Source organism: Canis lupus, chromosome 24 (assembly GCF_048164855.1).
Source record: "Canis lupus baileyi chromosome 24, mCanLup2.hap1, whole genome shotgun sequence".
NCBI classification, from domain to species: Eukaryota; Metazoa; Chordata; class Mammalia; order Carnivora; family Canidae; genus Canis; species Canis lupus.
In genome coordinates this window covers 36,222,629-36,242,741 of record NC_132861.1, presented here as the reverse complement: position 1 = coordinate 36,242,741, position 20,113 = coordinate 36,222,629, and the positions used below count along the sequence as shown (strand labels likewise).

Sequence of the window (20,113 nt, the reverse complement as noted above, 5' to 3'; positions counted from 1 at the left end):
GTGACACCTGGCGGGGGTTGGGAGGTGCGCCGCAACCTGACATAGAAGTCCTTGCTCTTCAGAATCCCCAGCCCTCCTGCCTGGGAGCCGAGAACTGCATGGAACGGTAATCTCCCAGCTATAACCCCAAATGAATCAGAAAGTGCCTTCTGGCCTTTTTACCTTGATATCAGTTACCAGCCAGTGTCTCCAGAATTGAGCTTTGGGAGAAGACCTGCTTGGGGCATCTGGATCCACCATCACCAGGATGTAGGTTGCGCCCTGTAACACATTCACCAAAAAGAAATGTAGCATTGGAGTTCAAATTCTGACAGGAAAACTGCAGGGTGCTGGGTCTCCTTTTTTTCTCTATTGCAGCTGAGAGTGGCTGACCAACCTTTATGGCTTTCTACCCAAGTCTATCTTTGTTCTGGTGACATTCCTCTTGTGTCATGTGTTTACTCTCAGAGAAATGAAGTTTATTAAGTAGACAGCTGAAAAGCTTGGCTTTCCCTTTATGAAGAAGAATAAATTAGGGGCACCTGGGTGACTTAGTTGTTGAGCACCTGCCTTCAGCTCAGGTCATTATCCCGAGGTCCTAAGATCAAGTCCTGCAACAGGCTCCTCACAGGGGCCCTGTTTCTCCCTCTATGTCTCTGCCTATATCTCTGTATCTCTTATGAATAAGTAAATAAAATCTAAAAAAAGAATAAATCAAACAAGTATATTTACTAAGCATCATGCTAGGTGCTCTGATGGAAACAAAGAAATTTAAAACAGGGCTTCTGCTCACAAGAAGTTCACACTAAGTTGGAGCAACTTATCTGTTAATTTGGCAAACAGAGGAGAACTTAGTCTGTGTCAGGAACTCTACCAGTTGCAAGGAATACCAGGATTCATTCATCCCTTCTGCAAGCATTTACTGAACACCTACTATGTGCCAGAAATCGTTCTATAGGCTAGGCATCCAACAGAGAACAAGACAGTGTGAGCCTTACTTTCAGGAAGTTTTTTATTCAAGGGAGGAGACAGAGTTTAAAAAAAAAACAACAACCCAACCATAAGGAAATGTCCAATTGTGACTAGCACTGTGATTAAAACAAAATAGGGTTGTGCAGGCGGGAGCAAACAATATGAGAGGAGGAAACAGCCAGTACAGAGGCCTTCAGGTGGGAAGGAGTGAGGGTTGGGAACAGAAAGAATATCATGTGACTAGGGGTGAGCAAGGGGGAGGATGGACAAGGCAGGGTCAGAGATCTGGGTGGGAGCCAGGCCACAGAAGGCTTTGTGGTGGGCCTTGGTAGGGTCAGGTGGAGGGTTTTATTTTTTCTGTTCCTCCAACCCTCACTCCTTCCCACCTGAAGGCCTCTGTACTGGCTGTTTCCTCCTCTCATATTGTTTGCTGCCTCCTGAACAAGGAGGTGAGGGGAACACCTAAAGAACAGGTATCATGAAAGCCAAGCCAGAAAGTGTTTTGAAAAGGAGGAGGTGGGTCAACTATGTTGAATTCTGGTGAACGGTAGAGTGAGAGGAGGACACAGATGTGACAGTGTGATTGGACAACTTGAGGACACTGTTAACTTGGCAAGACCAGTTTCAGTGGAGTAGAAAGGACTGAGGTTTGTTTGGAATAGGTGGAGATAAGACAGGAGATGAGGAATTGGAGATATTTTGTAAAGATGATAAAAGAAATTTTAGTGTGGCAGTCAGCTGAGACATGGAGTGGCTGTTACTAGATGGGGAGGAAGAGTCAAGAGATCTTTAAACAATTTTTTTATTATACTTTTAAGAGATAGGTGACAGTCAGTCATATCTGCAGGCCAGTGGAAATGATCCGGTAGAAAGGGAGATATAAGTGACAGAGAGGAGAAAGGGGACGTGGCAAGAGCCAAGACTCTGAAAAAAGGATGGAGACAGGATCCAGACCAAAAGTGGAGGGACCAGTCTCTGGTGGATGCAGAGGATACAGGTTCAGATGCACGGAATTGGAGAATGTGATGATGAGGAATGAGGAAACTCCTATTTTCTCAGCGAATTAGAGGCAAGGTCATTAAGGGAAGACGGGTTATAGGAAGTTTGGGGACCAAGAAAAAGATGTGAAATAGTCATTTTGGAAAGTGAGAAATTGAATATACCACAGGTTTGTAGTAAGGTTCCTAGGTAATACTACATTCCACATTTGTGTGCTTTTAACTTTTCAGATGCAATCGTGAAATACATGGTAGCTGGGTTTCACTTGGATAGGGACTCAAGCTGGTCAGTATGCTGGATGAGAAAGAGTGGGAGAGTACGATATGAATAAGGTAAGTAGAGAAGAGACTGGGCTCCTCTTCATCTGAAGGAGATGTAGCTGTGGAACAATGTGCGAGGGCCTGAATGTTTACCAAGTGCTAAAGGGACACAGAGAATGAGCCTATACCTCTCTATCTTAGGAATCCAGGCAGCCTTCACAGCGTTGTCTTTTGAACTTGATCTTGAAGAATGAGCAGGGTCAGGAAAACAACTCTGTAGGCAAAGGGAAGTGTCTGTGCAAAGGAATGGGGCTCTTTGGGGAATGGCAAGAATCTTGGTGTGCTGGGACAAGGGGCGTCTGTCTAGATGAAGCTGAAAGGGACTTGATAATAGAGAGCATTTCATGCTCTCTAATTCTAAACAAATTTGTTTTGCCACAGGACCCACTGAGATTGTTTCAATAGACAACTGACATGATTAAGTCTGTGCTTTGGGAAGGCATACAATAACATTGAGTAAAAAACTAAAAGAAGAGCAAAAAAGAAAAAAAAAAAGACAACTGGAGATATCCTGAAGAGAGATCACAGAGCTTGAAAGCGCAAGTAGTAATAATGAAGACAAATAGGCATTTGTACTGTGTAATGCACAGCATGAAGTGACTGGATAGGGCCGCTGCAGGAGAGGGAGATGTCTCGGATGCCCCTGATAGTCTATCTTGGGCAAGTAGGTGGACGACGGTGCCAGGAATACCACGAGTAACAAATTTGGGAGACTGTGAGTTTGGTGTTAAAAAATGTAGGAAGGGGTGCCTGGGTGGCTCAGTTAAGTGTCTAACTCTTAATTCTGACTCAGGTCATAAACTCTGAGATCGAACCCTGAGTTGGGCTCCGTGCTCTACGGGGAGTCTGCTTGGGATTCTCTCTTCCTCTGTCCCCCTCCACTTGTGCTCTCTCTCAAATAAATAAATAAAATCTTAACAAACAAACAAACAAACAAACGTGCAGGGAGAGATATCCCTTAAATGGAGCTGTGAGGCTGGAGCTCTCTCAAGACTTACTATGTGAGTAGTGGGCATGAGGATGGATGAGACTGTTGGGGAGAAACAGTACAGTGAGAACAGAGTGGCTAGGCTGGAAGTGGGGAACTCCAAGGGGTAGGGTGAGTTGGGAGGAGAACCAGGGGCCATAATGTCATGGATGCCAAGACCGTGACCGCCAAAAGAGCAGTCAAAGAAGGAGTGGGGTGGGGTCAGTATACTAGAGCCATCAAGAGAGAGGACCACATGCAGCATTTGCTCTGACAATTGAGGAATCACTGGCAACTTGCCAAAGAGATAAAAATACTGTTGAATGTTAAAAACCCCCAAAAGTCACTGAACCACATAATGCTATAGGAAATTAAATAGAGAATCTGAAGATAAAGTCAAAGGAAATCTCTAAGAACTCTGAAGAAAAGGATAATCAGATGAAATACTAAGGGGAGAGGCGCCTGGGTGGCTCAGTTGGTTAAGCATCTGACTTCAGCTCAGGTCATGATCTCGGGGTCCTGGAATCCAGCCCTGTATCAGAATCGCTGCTGAGTGGAGAGTCGGCTGTCTCCCTCTCACTCTGCCCCTCCCCTGACTTATGAGCATGCATCAACTCTCTGTTAAATAAATAAAATCTTAAAAAAAGAAAATATTAGGGGGAAGGAAGGATCATATCCCAAAGAGCCCGTGTGCACGTGTGTGTGTGTAATTCCCACATGTTATGTTATTCCCACATGTTATTCCTTACATGTTATTTAAGATATGATCTCATTGTCTTTGGTAACCAGCAGAGTAGAAGACCAAAAACATCTATCATACACATGTATGTCGCCTATCCATGGAAAGAGAACCAAGAAAACTGAAACTGAAATGTTGACTACCTCTAAGTGATAGGATCATGAATAAAATCCCAGAAGCAAAAACTGTATAATTGATGCTCCCAAGAATAGGTTCTAGCCAAAGTGATAAGCAAACAAAAAGAAACAAAGTGTAAATACTGTAAAAGAAATAAAACCATCTATCTCTTTCTTTGAGTTAAACTTTTTTTTAAAGATTTTATTTATTTATTCAGAGAGAGAGAGAGAGAGAGAGGCAGAGAGAGAAGCAGGCTCCATGCAGGGAGCCCAACATGGGACTCGATCTCGGGTCTCCAGGATCAGGCCCTGGGCTGAAGGCGGCGCGAAACCGCTGAGCCACCCGGGCTGCCCTAAACTTTTTTTTTTTTTTTTGCAAGTGACATGACTGCCTACATGAGAAATCCAAAAGACTCAGTTGGAAACATCTAAACTTAATATTTAGTACAATGAGTTGTTATGTAATACACACAAAATCAGTACTTATTCATAATGGTCAGAAAATACATTTTTAAAATCCCATTTACGATTGTAATAAAAAACATAAAATATCTAGAAATAAACTTGATGAAAAATCCAAGACTCAGACAAAGAAGCCAAAACACTACTGATGTGCATAAAAAGAAAACTTGAATTAGATGTGGAGACACGCTATGCTTTTATTTATTTATTTATTACATGCTATGCTTTTAAATTGAAAGAATCATTTACAAATGTGTAATATCCTTTAATTAATTAACTAATTTAACATAAATCTAATCAAAATCCTAAAAAGATGTTTTGGGAACTTCATGGAATAATTCTAAAGCTCAGAATAGAAGACAAAAATAATTAACCAAAGCAATATTGGAAAACAGGGAAATGGTATTGATTTTGTAGATATTAAAATATATCATAAAGCTATAATAATTCAAACAACATGGTATTGATTAAAGAACAAGTAACTAGAGGAAACAAAGTAGAAAATCTAGAGATAAACCCATGTCCTTAATATATGTGTGCCTAATAAATGATCAAGTTCTCCTTGAATATATGGTATTTCATATATGACAACATTATTTCAAACAAGTAGGGAAAGGATAGATTATTTTTTAAGTGCTACTGAGACAACTGGCTCACCATGTGGAATAAACTTTAGTCTCTATTTCTTTCATATGCCAAAACATTTCCAGATTTAAATGTGAAAATGAAAAAAATCTTTAAAAAGTGATTTAATGCAATTTAGTAAATTCATGTAATGGAATACTCTGTTAGAATTAGATCTTTATATTTTAATATGGAAAAATATCTAAAATATACTAGTGAGTGAAATAAGCTGCTAAATAGTGTGAATGGTATCATTTAAAATGTGCAGGAAAACTTCATATATCTAACTATATATATATTTATAGATATATTTGCATATGCATAGAAAATGTCTGGAAAAGTACACACCAAACTGTTAACAGTAAATGGCATGAAGGAAAAGATTGATATATTTAACTAGATATAATTTTGAAACTTTTATATGACAAAAAAAAAAGCCAAAATAAAATTCGAAGATAATGCTGGGAGAAAATATTTACAAGACCTATGATAAAGGGTTAATAATATCCTTAATATATAAAGTACCTTTTAAATCAATAAGAAAAAGAGTAATAACCCAATAGAAAAATAGATAAGCAACATGAATAGGCATAAATTCATTAAATAATAAGTACAAATGATCAACAAGCATATGAACAAATGTTCAATTTCATTAGTAATCAAATATATGCAAATTTTATAAAATAAAATCCCATTTTGCCCAAGAAATTGACATATATATTTTTTTATGTTTATTCCCAGAGTTTTTAGGTTATGTTGAAATAAGGGGTAGGTTATAAAATGTTATGTAAGATATGACCTCATCGTCTTTGTTAACCAGCAGAGCAGAAGACCATAGACGTCTATCATACACATGTATGCCCTTCTGTGGAAAGACGACCAAGAAAACTGGAATTGAAATGTTGACTACCTCTAAGTGATAGGATCATGATGTACTATATTCTTCTTCGTGCTTTTCTGCATTTTCCAAAGTTTGTGCAAAAAAATGCACTGCTTTTACACATAGAAAAAAAAGATTTGTACTTAAAAAAAGCTACTGTAAGAAGTCCCCAAACTCTCATTTTTCTCCTGGTCAGACAACGCATAGAGGAATTCTTCTCTATGGCAGGCTTCTCTTTCTTCTCAATCCCACTTGCCACAGCGCCTCCTGGCCCCGACCTGCAGCTCTCCCACACTGGTGTCTGCTTCTTTAGGTGTTTGTGGGTGAATCCCTGTTGCATAGTGCTCTCTGAGGTGGCTACATCCTGAGGTTTACCCTAGATCCTCTCCCTGCTAAGTAACCTCACAGCAGACCTCTTCTAACACTCAGCAGCAAAGGCTTCTGTGGTGCTGGTCTTTTGCCTTCTCTCTCAATGCAATCAGGGAGCCGGTTTTTAGCCCTTTCAAAGACCCCAATTGCCAACAGAAGTTCCCTAGCAAATATTTAGCAGAAGTGGGTTGATGTTCAGCATGTGAACTGGGAAACAGGCTATTCAAGAGCCTGGCTCATAGCTAAACTCCTTGAAATCTGACCCAAGCACCCAATTTTTTCTCTGCTGGTCCTTGGAGCGGATAGGCTGGCATAAAGTGGGGTGAAGGAGATGAGCCAGTCTCCTGGCACATGACACTAATGCCTGACCATGGTGAGCCATCCTCTAGGCACAGCCCAAGGAGAACGTGCAATCGGTACTTTCAACAATGGCTTTGTCTCCAGAGATTTTTGTACTTGCCACATGTCTTCTTGCCTGAAACTATTCTGTACTTCTTGGGGGGCGGGGGCGGGTATTGCATAGACCTAGTAAATGCCAGGCATGCAGGAGGTACTCATGAATTTTTTAAAATTTTTATTTATTTATTCAGAGAGAGAGAGAGAGAGAGGCAGAGACACAGGCAGAGGGAGAAGCAGGCTCCATGCAGGGAGCCCGACGTGGGACTCAATCCCGGGTCTCCAGGATCATGCCCTGGACTGAAGGCGGTGCTAAACCCCTGAGCCACCCGGGCTGCCCCAGTACTCATGAATTATTGTTGCACTGTGGGCTGGAGATCTTGGCCAAGTCTTTCTCCTCTCTGGTTTATTCCTAGAAAATGAGGGGACAGATAGATGGTCTACTTACCTTCAGATTCTAACATTTATTCAGTGGCTTCTGAGGTGTCTAGATATCAGGTGAAACTGATCCTGCTAAATGAGACAACAGTCTCTCTTCAGGGTATTTATCCAAAAGAATTGAAATCGGGACCTCAAAGAGATGTCTGCACTTCTATGTTCATCACAGCATTATTATAACCAAGATGTGAAAAAAAAAAAAACCCTCCATGTCCATCAGTGGATGAATGGCTAGAGACACAACGTAATCTATATCTATCTATCTATCTATCTATCTATCTATCTATCTATCTATCTATCTGTCATCTATAGTGGAGTATTATTTAGCCTTAAAAAAGCCTCTGTAACAAAGGGGATGAACCAGGAGGAAGTTGTGCTAACTGAAATAAGACAGTCACGTGAAGATCAGTACTGTATGATTCAATTTATATGAGGTACCTAAAATTGCCAAACTCATAAAAGGAGAGAACAGTGGTTGCCAGGGTTGTGGGGAAGGGGAAGTGGGGAGCAGCTGCTTAATGGGTAAGAGCTTGCGTTATGCAAGATGAATACGTTCTAAAGATCGGAACAACATTGTGCCTGTACTTAATAATATCATATTGTACACTTCAAAATCTGGTAAAGGGTAGATCTCACATCCTTACCACAATAAAATAGAGTTTAAAAATGAAAAATAGAAAAAGTAAGTAATTCTACTTGAAGAAAGCAGGATGGAATCAATGTGCTTGTCAAACATTCTGCAAATCTCAGCATCTGATAGTATGCTTTGCTGGTGAGGCTGTGGAGAAGCTTCCTGCATGACTGTGGGGAAGTGAAGTGGGGGCAATTTTACCTGTAGGCTCAGTGATCCCACTTCTGTGATTTTTTTCCCTCTAAAGATATCTGCACATTTATGAGACAATTTGTATGTAAGGTATTCACTTCAGTTCTAGACAAAGCTGAATAATAATAACAAAAGTCGGAAATAACTCAAGTGTCCATCAGTTGGGGATTGGTTGATAAACACTGGTACTCGCAATGGAATACTTTATAGGTGTTAAAAACCATGAAGCTCTCTAAGATTGGATAGGAAAAGCTCTCCAAGATAAATTAAGTGAAAAAATGCAGAACAGTGTAGATTATCTAGGAGCTCACTTTTACAGAAGAAAGAGAAAATAAAATAAGATATTTCTTTACAGTGGCTTGTATTTACATAAACAAACTCTGGGAGGATACTTAAAAAACCTAATAGAGAATGCCAGTAGGGGATCCCTGGGTGGCACAGTGGTTTAGCGCCTGCCTTTGGCCCAGGGCGCGATCCTGGAGACCCGGGATCGAATCCCACGTCGGGCTCCCGGTGCATGGAGCCTGCTTCTCCCTCTGCCTGTGTCTCTGCCTCTCTCTCTCTCTGTGTGTGACTATCATAAATAAATAAAAATTAAAAAAAAACTAATAGAGAATGCCAGTGGTAGTAGTAGTGGGGGTAAATGGGATGGACCTCTCTTATCTACGCCTGTTCTACCATCTTGTTTTTTGAGCCATGTGAACATACAGTTGGCCTTTGAAAAAACCTGGGGTGGGCTGGTGAAAATCCATGTGTAACTTTTGACTCCCCCAAAACTTAGCAGCCTCCTGTTGAACAGAAACCTCACCGCTAACATAAACAGCCAATGGACATGTATTTTATATGTCATACATGTTACATACTATATTCTTACAATAATGCAAGCTAGAAGGAAGAAAATGGAATACAGAAAATCACGAAAGAAAATATATTTACGGTAGTGTAGAGTATTGATCGAAAAAAATCTGTGGATCAGCGGACCTGCACAGTTCAAACTCCTATGGTTCAAGAGTCAACTGGATAACCTGCTAAAAATAGACTGAAGTTGTAAAATAAAGAGAAATGTATAGTAATCACATGGTATTATCTTGAGACGTCAGCCTCTAGTCTCTCCCTCACCAGCTGAGAGGTAAAGAGGGATGACCTTGTCCCTTTGCTGCAAGCAGAGCTCCGAGAATCCTCATGCTATTTGTGGAGGGCACCAAGGTGAAGGGCAACCCATGGACGAGGGCCATGGACTCCATGGTGCAGGGCCTGAGCAAGGTGCAGGAACTCACATTAACAAATCACGATGCTTCCAGACGATGGAGACGGCACAGAAGCAGAGTTAAAGTTAGATCTGGATTTGTCCAGGTACATTTTTTAAAGCAGCTACATCGAAGTATAATTTCCATACTACAAACTTCACTCCTTTTAAGCATACATTTCAACAATTTCTAGTAAATTAACAGAGCTGTGCAGCCATCACCACAATTTAAATTTAGAACATTTTTATCACCCCAAAAAGAAACCCTTTGCCATTTACAGTTACTCCCTGTTCTCTCCAACCAGCTCCAGGCAACCACTAATCTACTTTCTGCCTTTTCTGAACATTTCATGTAAATGGAGTCATATAATACGTGGTCTTTCGTGCCTGGCTTCTTTCAGTCGGCAAAATGTTTTTTTTTTTTTTTTTTTTTTTTTTTTTTCGGCAAAATGTTTTTGAGGTTCAACTATGTTGTTGGCACGTGTCAGTGCTTTATCCCTTTTTATCGCCAAATAGTATTCCACTGTATGGGTCTCGGTATGCATTGCATTTATCCAGTTGATGGACATTTGGGTTGCTTCTACTTTTTGGCAATTATGAAGTGTGCAGCTATGGACAAGTGTGGATATATGTTTTCAATTCTTTGGGGAAAATATCTGAAGTGGAATTGGAAGGTCGTACAGGAAACTTATGTTTAATGCTTTTTAAAACTACCAAACTGTTTTCTAAACTTGTCGCACCATTTTGCAACCCCACCGGCAGTGCATGAGGGTTCCAATTTCTCCACATCTTCACCAACACTTGGTACCATCTGATTTTTGGATTGAGGTCATTTTAGCAAGTATCAAGAGGCACCTCACCATGTTTTTAATTTACATTTCCCTAATGACCAGTGATATGGAGCATCTTTACAGGTTCTTATTGACTATTCATGTATCTTTGGTGAGGTGTCTGTATGAATCTTTGTCTCTTTTAAATTTTTCTTTTTATTGTTCCAGAAGGAATTTCAATAGGTGTGTCCCATCTGGAGGTTAGGGGAAACGGGAACAGTAGAGTGGAAATGAAGGAGGGAAAGTGGGAAGAAGAGGCCATTGACTTTGAACTCTGATCTGAACAGTTGTCAGAATCAGATATGCCTCATCCTTGAACATCTGGCTTCCGTCCTCAACCACCATCTGTACGTGGGGTTGTCTACTTACTGCAGCTCACCACGACACTGATTCTTCCTGCAGGGAAACGTCAGCCTCACAGGTAGCCACCACAGTCCAGGTGAGCAGAAAGCACCCAATGACACTGACTCCTCCCATGCCTAGTGAGCTAAGTCTTCTGTCCTCTGCCCCACTGGCCACCCTCAGAGACACCGTTGAGCCCCAATCTCCCCTGCTTTCCATCCTGGTTTTTTTCAGCCAGAGCCTCTTCCGCTGACCTCTTGCTCAGCCATTGGTCCTCCACCACACCATCATTCCCCAAATACTCTTTTCTTCTTTGCCTCAGAGCCAGTCCTCATTTCTCCTCCACCTCCAGACTCGGCCACTCTGCCCTGCAGAAATGCCACTGAGGAATACACGTCTCCCCTCTGTCCTCTGTCTCTCCATGAATTGCTCTACTTCCTTGCTTTTGCCTGGATCTCCCCTAAAGGGCCCCTTCCCCTGGGCACTCTCAAGGGCTGGTGTATGTTCTCTCGTGCCCCACAAACCCTGGGGTCAGGAGGCCATTGTTCCCTGTCGCCACGTCCTTCTTTGCGGCTTAGGCCATTCAACCATACATCTTCTTTCTGTCCTGTTGGCTGTTACTATGATCTCATGGTTGCTCCTGCTCATTCATCGAAGACACTGGCACCTGCTTAGTCTTCTTTTCTTCCCTTCATCCTGCTGTCATCCCAATGACTTCACACACATGTGGAATACCTGTCTGTCCAGCCCCATGGATGCTCTGGGTCCTGCACCTCCACATCTCAGACAATCTTCTCTTTCTCTATCTCAACCATCAACAGTCGTTCCCTGAAACTCGTCATCCCAAACTGTTCCATCTTCAAAATTCACACTAATTCTGGCCTCAACTTCCTCTCTGTTCAGCTTGCTTCTTCAACTCTGCTTACCAGAATTAGTCTTTGACTTCAAGGGGCCTCCTGACCACTGGCAACTGTCCCTCCTCCCTGTCCATCAGTTCCCTCTGTGCTCGCCTGCTCTCCACTTCATAGGCAAACCATACAGAAGAACTCTCAACACATACTGTCTCCTTTCCTTACTTCCTGTTTACTTTTTTAAAAAAAATTATTGCAGTATAGTTGACAGACAGCACTGTATAAGCTTCAGGTGTACAACATTGTGATTCAACAGTTCTAATGGGGAGCTGGATGGATGTGCAAGTAATCCAGGATCCCTTGTGCTCTAACCAGGGGCACACTGCTAGTGCTGCAGGAGCCAACCTGAGGAGGTAACTAACTCTGCCTGGGGTGACCAAATAAAGCCTCCCAAGAGGATGCTGCCTCTGAGCAGGGTTCTGGTGAATGGAAGTTTGCCCAGGAGGGAAGCCATGCTGGGCAAAGCAGCAGCATACACAGAGCCACAGAGATGTGAACGGGAGACACGAGTTGTTCTGTGTCTGGAGCCCAGAGTCCCCAAGGCCCAGGGGCTGAGGCCTGGAGAGGCAGCAGAGGCAGCCAGCATAGGTGATGAGGAAGATGGCAAGTTTGTACATGCCAAGGAGGTTTGTAAATGGGGGTGCATGGGGTCATACGGCCAGACACAAGTGTTAGACATGGAATTCCTACAGGTGGTGGAGGGGTGGATCTGAATAGGCACAGTGACAGCTGATCATGTAAGGGATGGGTCACGTGGCTCAAGAGTGGTCATTCCCAGAGTAGACCAGTGAGCCACACTCTCTGTAGCTCAGAGGTTCCGCGCAGGGTAAGGGACTGATGCGGGGGTGCACCCTTGAGTCTCAAGGCCCTCTCCCTCCACCTTGCCCTTCAAGGAGTATGTGTGCCTGCCTTTCTCAGACAGGAGAAACAAAAAGTATTCGGACAGAATATGACAAGATTTTGGTAGACAGTCCCGAGTCCTAGAAGTACTGAGAAGACGGGGCTTGTGTTAGTCCTGTCTTTTATTTTCTCATGCTTTAACATCTGAAGCTTTGCTGATCCTGGAGGGGCTGCCAATTCCTAGACAGCAAACACTCACCTGAGAGCACACTCTTCAAATGCAAGCCTATGAGTCCACAGTTTATACCCTTCACCACTATCTCCTTTATTGAGCTGAGCCACTACTCATCCCATGACCAGGGACCAGACAACCAGGGGCAGCTCCTATGCCCCAGAGCCCACTGGAATTATTCTACTTAGCCAATCCTAACCCTGTCTACCCTGATTATCCTCCCTTGCCCATTTTCCCGCCCCCCCACCCCGCCCATGAAAATCACAGTAAAGACTCTTGCCCATGCTTTCTCCTCACTCCTGCCTCCTGGCAGACCCTGGTGCTTCCCCACATGGCCCTGAGGCGGGGGGGTGTCCTGACTCCTGTCTAGAGATCTGTGAGTACGAATGCTTTCCTTCATGACCATCATTTCCATCTGCATGTCTTACCTTACCTGATTAAAACAAATCCCAGGCACATTTTAGGACAGGGCCCTTGACTCCTTGACTCGGATATCCAGCAAGCCCACTGGAGACTACTGCAAACTGGGGGGTCCAGCATTGCATCTCTCTTGTTTTCAGATAGGACTAGGGATGTGGCTTGTTGCCTACAGTGCTCACTTGTCCTTGAATGGGAGATTGACTGGATATGATTAAGTTTCACAGTCAAGTTGAGTGGAGAGCCATGTTTTCCAAGGCAGTAGTTCTTACCAGAGTGAATATTAGAATCATGAGGGGAGCTTTTCAAAGCTACCAAGGCTGGACCCTTGACTTAAGGGGTCTGGAGTGGGGCCAAGGCACTGGTGTCCATTTGGAGACCAATCCTAAAGTCTGGTTTCCCAGATCCCTGACCCAATCTGCACTAAAATCCTGGCTTCTTTCCTCTTACTTAAGGCACTCTCAGAGAAGAGTGTGTGCCCTCTACCTAAAGAGGACAGGCCTCCCCTGACCTGCTGGAGTCCCTTGTGCCTGGGGCCCTACAGATTAAGGGGCTCAAGCACCAAATCGAGAAGCTGAAGTCACAAACACCAGTCACCCTCCGCTCCCACTAGTCATTATGATGTTGGTTGGAATACAAATTTAGCCCCTGGTGGGTTGATTGTGTTTGAACCTCCCCCACAAAGTTCTGTATGGGAAATCTAGTTAAGAGCCTTCTTCCTGGGGGAGGTTGAGTGTAACAGCTGTTCCTCCCCAGGGCTGATGGTCCCGCCAGGATGCAGTCTGGGTGTTGCCCCTTGAGCCCAAAGCCTTTCATCCCCAGGGACTGCCTCACATTTCACGCTGGCATCCAGAGGGACAGCTGACATCACTGCCGACAAAGACATTTCCTGAGCTATGTGCATAGACGCACCTCGGCCTGGGAATTGGGGCTCCTTTCATGCTTTGACACCATGTGGAAAAGATGTTGTGCAGTCACTATGGCTTAGCTATACCTCCTTGCCTTCCTCTGCTGTAGATGCTGGAAAGCTGCATGACTTGATTTCCCAGTGTTTCTTTCACCAAGAGGGGGCCATGTTCTGACCAGGATGGTGTTGGAGAAAGTCCCTGGGAAGGGATATCTTCCTGAATAAAAGGCACAGGCTCACTAGGAGAAAACCCTTGTCACCTTTTGTCTTCAGCCATTCCCCTTCTTCCCTGCCTAGAATGTGGATGTGACTTTGGATGTGTAGCAGCCACCCGTGTGACAGAGTGGGGGGACAAGCATGAGGCCGAAGGCCTATGTGGTAAGGGTGGTGAAACAGAAAGATGGAAAGAATCTGGGTCCTTGAGCTGCCTGGGATTGCCAGCCCCTCAACGTGTTGCATGCAACAAACAAACCTGCTAAGTTCCCGTGGTAGGGAATCTTCTTCCTTGGACCCCAAACACATCCCTAACCTCACACACGCATCAGTTTTTGGTGCTGGTTTTCAAAGTGAGTGTCAGAGGCTGATCTTCGGAAAGGAATCCTGATGCTGTGCAAGATGATTCTAGGAATTGATGGAGGACCTGGATGCTAGCTGTTCCAAGGATGTGTTTGGGAATAAGCTATTTACTCAGGTGTAATCTATCGACCCTTGAAACGACAATAATGTGTGTCTCACACAATGGGGGCATTCTAAAAATAAAGGGAGTTAAAAGTGTGAAAGTATTTCTAAGACTGGGAAGCAAGGTCCCTGGGTCAAGTTTTGTTATTGTGAACAAATGGCCTCTGAGTTCCTTCCCCACGGTCCCTGGAGCAGCAGTTACCTCAGGAGGTAGAAGACTTCCTCCAAACAGCCCACCTCTGGCTGCCTGGAACCAGAGCTCCTTGGCATGTCTAGTCCAGTCTGGGGATACTGGGACACGCACAGGCACAGACCTCCTTCTCTCTAAATCTCACTCTGTCCATGGCCCCGGAGAGACTGAGTTTGCCTGGAAATGGGAATGATTACAGAACCCCAATATATTGGGAGGATTTAAATAGGGGCAGAGGTTCCTTTGCAGCAACCCTGGCCAGCAAACATCCAGCATGTCCCTGGTGCTATGAGTGATGGGTGTCCCTCACTCCTTAAGGACATGACTCATTCAAGTAGCTCTCACTGTTAGAGAGGGCTATGTCTCGTGGAGCCCCAAAACTGCCCCATAAAACTCCCGCTTGATCGTGTTCTTTCTTCAAGAACAGCATAGAACAGTGAGAACAGCAAGTCCTGTCCTTGCACATGGCAGCATTTCAGACATTCGAAGGCAGTTATCACAGCTCCACAAATACCTTTTGTTCAGGCTAAAGGTCCTTTCCTTCAACTGGTTCGGCTACCTGGGACAACATCCTACACTGTCTGTACAAACACGCCCTTGAATGGTTCACAAACTGAAAAGGAGACAGCCATGTAAACAACTACAGTGCAACGTGACACGCTGGCTATGGGAACATAGGTGAAGCACCAAATGCTTCCACACAGAATGGGGCCAGGGTGGCGGTAAGGCTTCCTGCTGGGGGTAGGAGTCAAGGAGGAGGAGTAGAGGCCGATTTGGCAAGGGCTGAGTGCTAGAGTCGGGGTCTCAGGGGACTTGGGTTGCAGTCAGCGAAGACCATAATTTGATGTGACCGGAGTCACATCACTGGAAACAGGGGGCCACTGCAGGTGAAATGACTCTAGACAGATTATCATGCTGAGTGCACCACTGGAAAAAAAACCTAAGCCTCAGAAGGATTCAGGGATCTGTCTGAGGCAACACACTTTAGCGATGTGAATCCTACTCAAGTCACTGTTTGACCTTGGGTGTGCATTGCCTAAACTCTCTGGGCCTCCGGTTCATTATCTATAAAATAGAAATGATAATAAATAATCGTGGGATGCCTGGGTGGCTCAGTGGTTGAGTGTCTGCCTTCGGCCCAGGGCGTGATCCCGGGGTCCTGGGATCGAGTCCCACATCGGGCTCCTTGCAGGGATCCTGCTCCTCCCTCTGCCTCTGTCTCTGCCTCTCTCTGTGTGTGTCCTCTCGTCAATAAATAAATAAAATTTATTTAAAAAAATAATAATCGTGCTTTTCTCTTGGATTGTCACACACGTTGAATGAGCTAATAAATGGCTCAGGAGAGTTCCCTGCACGTGTTAAGTATGAGCAAATGCCAGTCTATTGTGAACAAGCGAATGGCTTCTCTGGGATTGAAAACCACGTCCCTGGTCCCCCAAACCCACCCTCTCCTCCCTTCACAGAAGGGCAGGCACATGTCAGAAGGTGGAGGGACGGATTTTAGGTTGACATCTATTTACTACAATACGGTATTTATTTGCGTGTTGCAGAGTCCTCCACACCTAGGTCTCTGGACACTTGTGCAATCTAAAACATACATACGACAAAGATGGACTTGTTGGCAACATGTTCCAGCGTCTCTGAATCAAGTGCCTTCTGCCACTGCGCTGCCCAGTCCTCGGGGGATGACGGTCCCCCCACAGCATCTGTGCTCAAGATGGCTGGGGGAGGGAGGTTGGTCTGGCTCGCAGGATCCTGGCCGAGTGCCAAGGGGGCGCAGGTGGCCGAGAGGTGAGTTCGAGTCCTGGTAAGTTCACTGTACTCTCCACACTCCCCCAAGCCCGAGCTCTGACCTACTGCAACTTCTCTGTCTTAATAAAGCCGAGGGACTTATTTAAATCTCAAAGGCACGTACGCAGCCAAGCAGGCACAGAAATCACAGCATCATCGAGTGATGAATTGAGATATGATCCGCACGGCATGGGAGGGAGGAGAGGGGACTGAGGAAGGGAATGGGAAAGGAGAACTCAAAAAGCAAAGCCGAGTGTGGAGTGTGGATCGTATCTTCCAGATCGTATCTTCCATCTAATTAGATACCCGGTGGACAAGCTCCACCTCCAAAGCTACATTCTCATCTACTCCGCTCACCAGCTCCTCCTCTGACATAACCTATTTCTGTGAATGGCCTGGCCATTTTGGCAGCCACCAAATTCAAAACATGAATCATCTTTAGGCTCTTCCCACTCCAACCGTGCCCAGTTCTTCTTGATTTCCAAGTTTAGGGTCTCTCTAGACCACACTCTCCCTCTCCCCTCATTCTCTCTGGCACCTGTGGGTGAGTCTGGACTAGCTCTTGCCTCTAATATTTTACTAGTCCCCTCACTGGCCTTCTGACCCCTCTACTTATTCGCTGCTGACTTGGTAAACCAGTCGTCTGGAAAACAAACCAACGAAAACAAAGGCTGATTGGCAATGCTTCCACATTTCCGTGGGTAGATAGTCACACCACAGTCCATCCAAGTTACCAACGTGAGGTCACAGAATGTGAAGTTGGAAACAGCAGCACGGAATTGGGCCTTGCAAGCACACAACTGCCCGATAATCTAAGAAACAGCCTGCCACAGATTTGTGACTGAAATATAAAGTGTGTAATCTGGCATTTGAGGCCTCCTATAGTTTGCTCTGGCCAATCCCACCACGGCACTACACGTGCCCATGAAGGCTGGGGATGCTTCTGATTGAAGGTGTCGTTCTTGCTTCCCAGCTTTGGTGGCTTTATTTATACTGGTCTCTCTGCCCATCAGAAAATCCTTCGCATTCTTCAAGACACTTCTCAAGTGCTACCCATCTCCTCTATGAAGATTTCTTCTGAGCCGCTGAACCATACAAGATGTCCTTGGCATCTGAACTCTGATAACGTTGTTTATACCTCTGTGTGGGGGGGTACTTATCATGGTCTGCTCTGTATCTGACTACATGTGGGCTTCTCTTGGTCCCCCTTATTAGATTATGATTTTTTCAAAGGTAGGGACTCGTGTGCTTTGCATATTTTCTTGCACAGAGTAGGTAGTTAAGAAAGATTTGTTGAAATAAATGTACCCAAGTCCTATGCCAGGATGGGACACTGTTTATTTTTCATGTTGTAGAAGAATGAAAAGATTTCTGATCTAAGGGCTACACAAGCCCTTGGTACTGCTGGCCTTGACACTGTGTTGTTTCCTGTGGAGGCTTTGCCTTTCTTTGTCTCCCGGCCTCAGCCTGGGGAAGCCGAAGCCTCTTGTTTCTGAACGAGGCGTCTCACTCACCTGTGCCTCCAGGGCCTAAAATTAGCTCAGCCAGACCTAACACTTCTTTCCAAGAGCTGGTTCGACTGACCCCTGGCTAGGGTCAGCAAATGCAACCTGCCTAAATGCCAGGCCTCGGCCTTAGCTGACCTAGGAAGCCTTGGCAGTGAAACAGAGCTGGGGCCATTCTACTAGGCCTGGTCCCGAGCTGTGGCTTGGCCTCCTCTGCTCTGGGCCTAAGCAGTCGCCAAGGCCCCTAGTGTGAAGGAATTTGAGTTCTAACTTTAGGTGGCTACGTGGCTGATGGCTGTGTTTGTGAATATCTCATTCCTACTTTGGTTGCCCAGCTGGTGGGAACAGAACGGGTAGTCATGGGACTGTCATCATGTGCTGTCCAGGTTAACATGTAGCATTTCTATTACTATTAACAGACTTTCTGCTCCTCACTCCATCTGTTCTCTGAAATAATTGCAGTTGTACAGACCATGCCTTCGCTACAGGCAAGCTCTGGGGAAGAGGATAGTGCTTTTATGAGAAAAAAAAAAAGTGTTAAAAAATAACAGCAAACATGAGAAGAGAGTGGGAATGAAGCTAACAGCAGGTTTCCAATTTCTTTCGGATTCCGGCCTGCAAAGGTGGCGTTTTCACACTTGTTTGGGGTGACCAAGCCCAGCCAGATGGGGGTGAGTGGCTGGGCTGGTGGCTCAGCCTTTTGGAGGTGGTGTTGGTCACCAGGGCAATCCCCTGGTCGGGCTACCCAATGAGGGGGTGTTGGGAAGGAGTAGGGTCCTGAGGAAGAGACCGGGGCATTGTAGATGGCCTGGCACGTCCTGTTCCAGGGAGTGAGATGGGGTCTAGGCCTGGAAAAAAATGCTGGAGAATCACGAAGGGCTGGTGGGAAGTGAAGGTTGTGAGGCGAGCCACTGGGTTTGTTTGGGCCTCTCTCCACACGCAGAACAGGAGATCATCTCAATGACCTCTGCTTCATAGGGTGGTTAGGAGAATGAAGGGGTCCTACAAAATACTAGGAATTCTTCTAGTGGAGGATTAGGAGAAGTGTCAAGGGTGATTAAGATGTGGTGTGTGAAACGCAGGCACCATTCAAAGCCCCCAAACAAATACTTGTGGATTCTAAGCACTCCGATTTATAAGCATAGTGTGTGGGGGTTCCATCTCTTTGTGGGGGTGCTAAACAAGGCATAACTATGAGTACAATAGCCTGATGGGTCTTTGTTCTGGTGCCTGCCTTCCCACCACCCGGCTTGTCGTCTATATGAGGTTTAGCACCAAGTGTCCAATTTCATCCTCTTAAGCTAAGAATAGTGGTCTTACCCCCCTTGCCTGAGCGCCCCATTGGAATGGCCAAGGAGGAAGGTACTGTTGAGTTTTTAGAAGCAAATTTGATGGAGAAACAAGGAAATGAATTAAGGGAACACAGCCATGTGATTTCTAGGGCTTCTTCCAATTTCAAGGAAGTGTTTTGATTTGAAAGAAACCCACAGAAGGGGACTGGTCAGCTGCAAAGAAGACATTTGTTGGGGAAAACTCTGTGTGTGTGTGTGTGTGTGTGTGTGTGTGCTCTATCCTTTTCTTGAAATCCATAACACGATTTTTCAAAGATCCTAGAAAAGCTCAGGTGGAGAATCTGCTGATCATGATCACAGTGCAGAACAATTCTCAGGTACTGAGTAGATTTTCCCTGCCTTTCCCACATCAAATTGCCCTCTAAACTGATCAGGAAATTCTAGATCTACTTTAAAACCAGATTCAGTGAATCATAGAAACTGACAGGCCTTTATCTAAGAAATTTTGAAATACATAAGTGTGAATGAAAACATGGCACTGTTGATTGGCAGGGGAGGTCCCCCCAAAACCTGGGTTCTCCTATTAAGAAATCGGAAAGGGGAGGCTTGTGAACTATTCCTGACTATTCAGAAAATTCCAGAGTTATCTTGGGAAAATCCACATTTTCTCCTTTGGCTAAAGACTTGATGGGAGAGAATATGAATCAATTCCTTGAGAGAATGTCTGTGTTAAAGATGAATGAAATTATATTGATTTTTGGTACGTTTGCTTCCACTACCTTCTCAGGAGCTCCTCCAGGTCAGGGGCTGGTGGAGGGCTCTTAGTGTCCTCTAGATACATGGAGTGT

At 44.7% G+C, this 20,113-nt stretch overlaps 1 protein-coding gene across 11 annotated transcripts in view; it reads right to left on the bottom strand.

The window, feature by feature from the left end:
* Positions 1-20,113, bottom strand: part of PEBP4 (phosphatidylethanolamine binding protein 4) — a 246,798-nt gene that overhangs the window by 95,605 nt on the left and 131,080 nt on the right. For 10 of the 11 annotated variants that reach the window (XM_072796277.1, XM_072796273.1, XM_072796281.1 and 7 more), the window contains one exon: positions 163-261. The exons of the other annotated variant lie outside the window; for it this stretch is intronic. In XM_072796277.1, the coding sequence (XP_072652378.1) occupies positions 163-261 (99 nt within the window). The remainder of the gene's footprint in view (positions 1-162; positions 262-20,113) is intronic. 11 annotated transcript variants of the gene reach the window in all.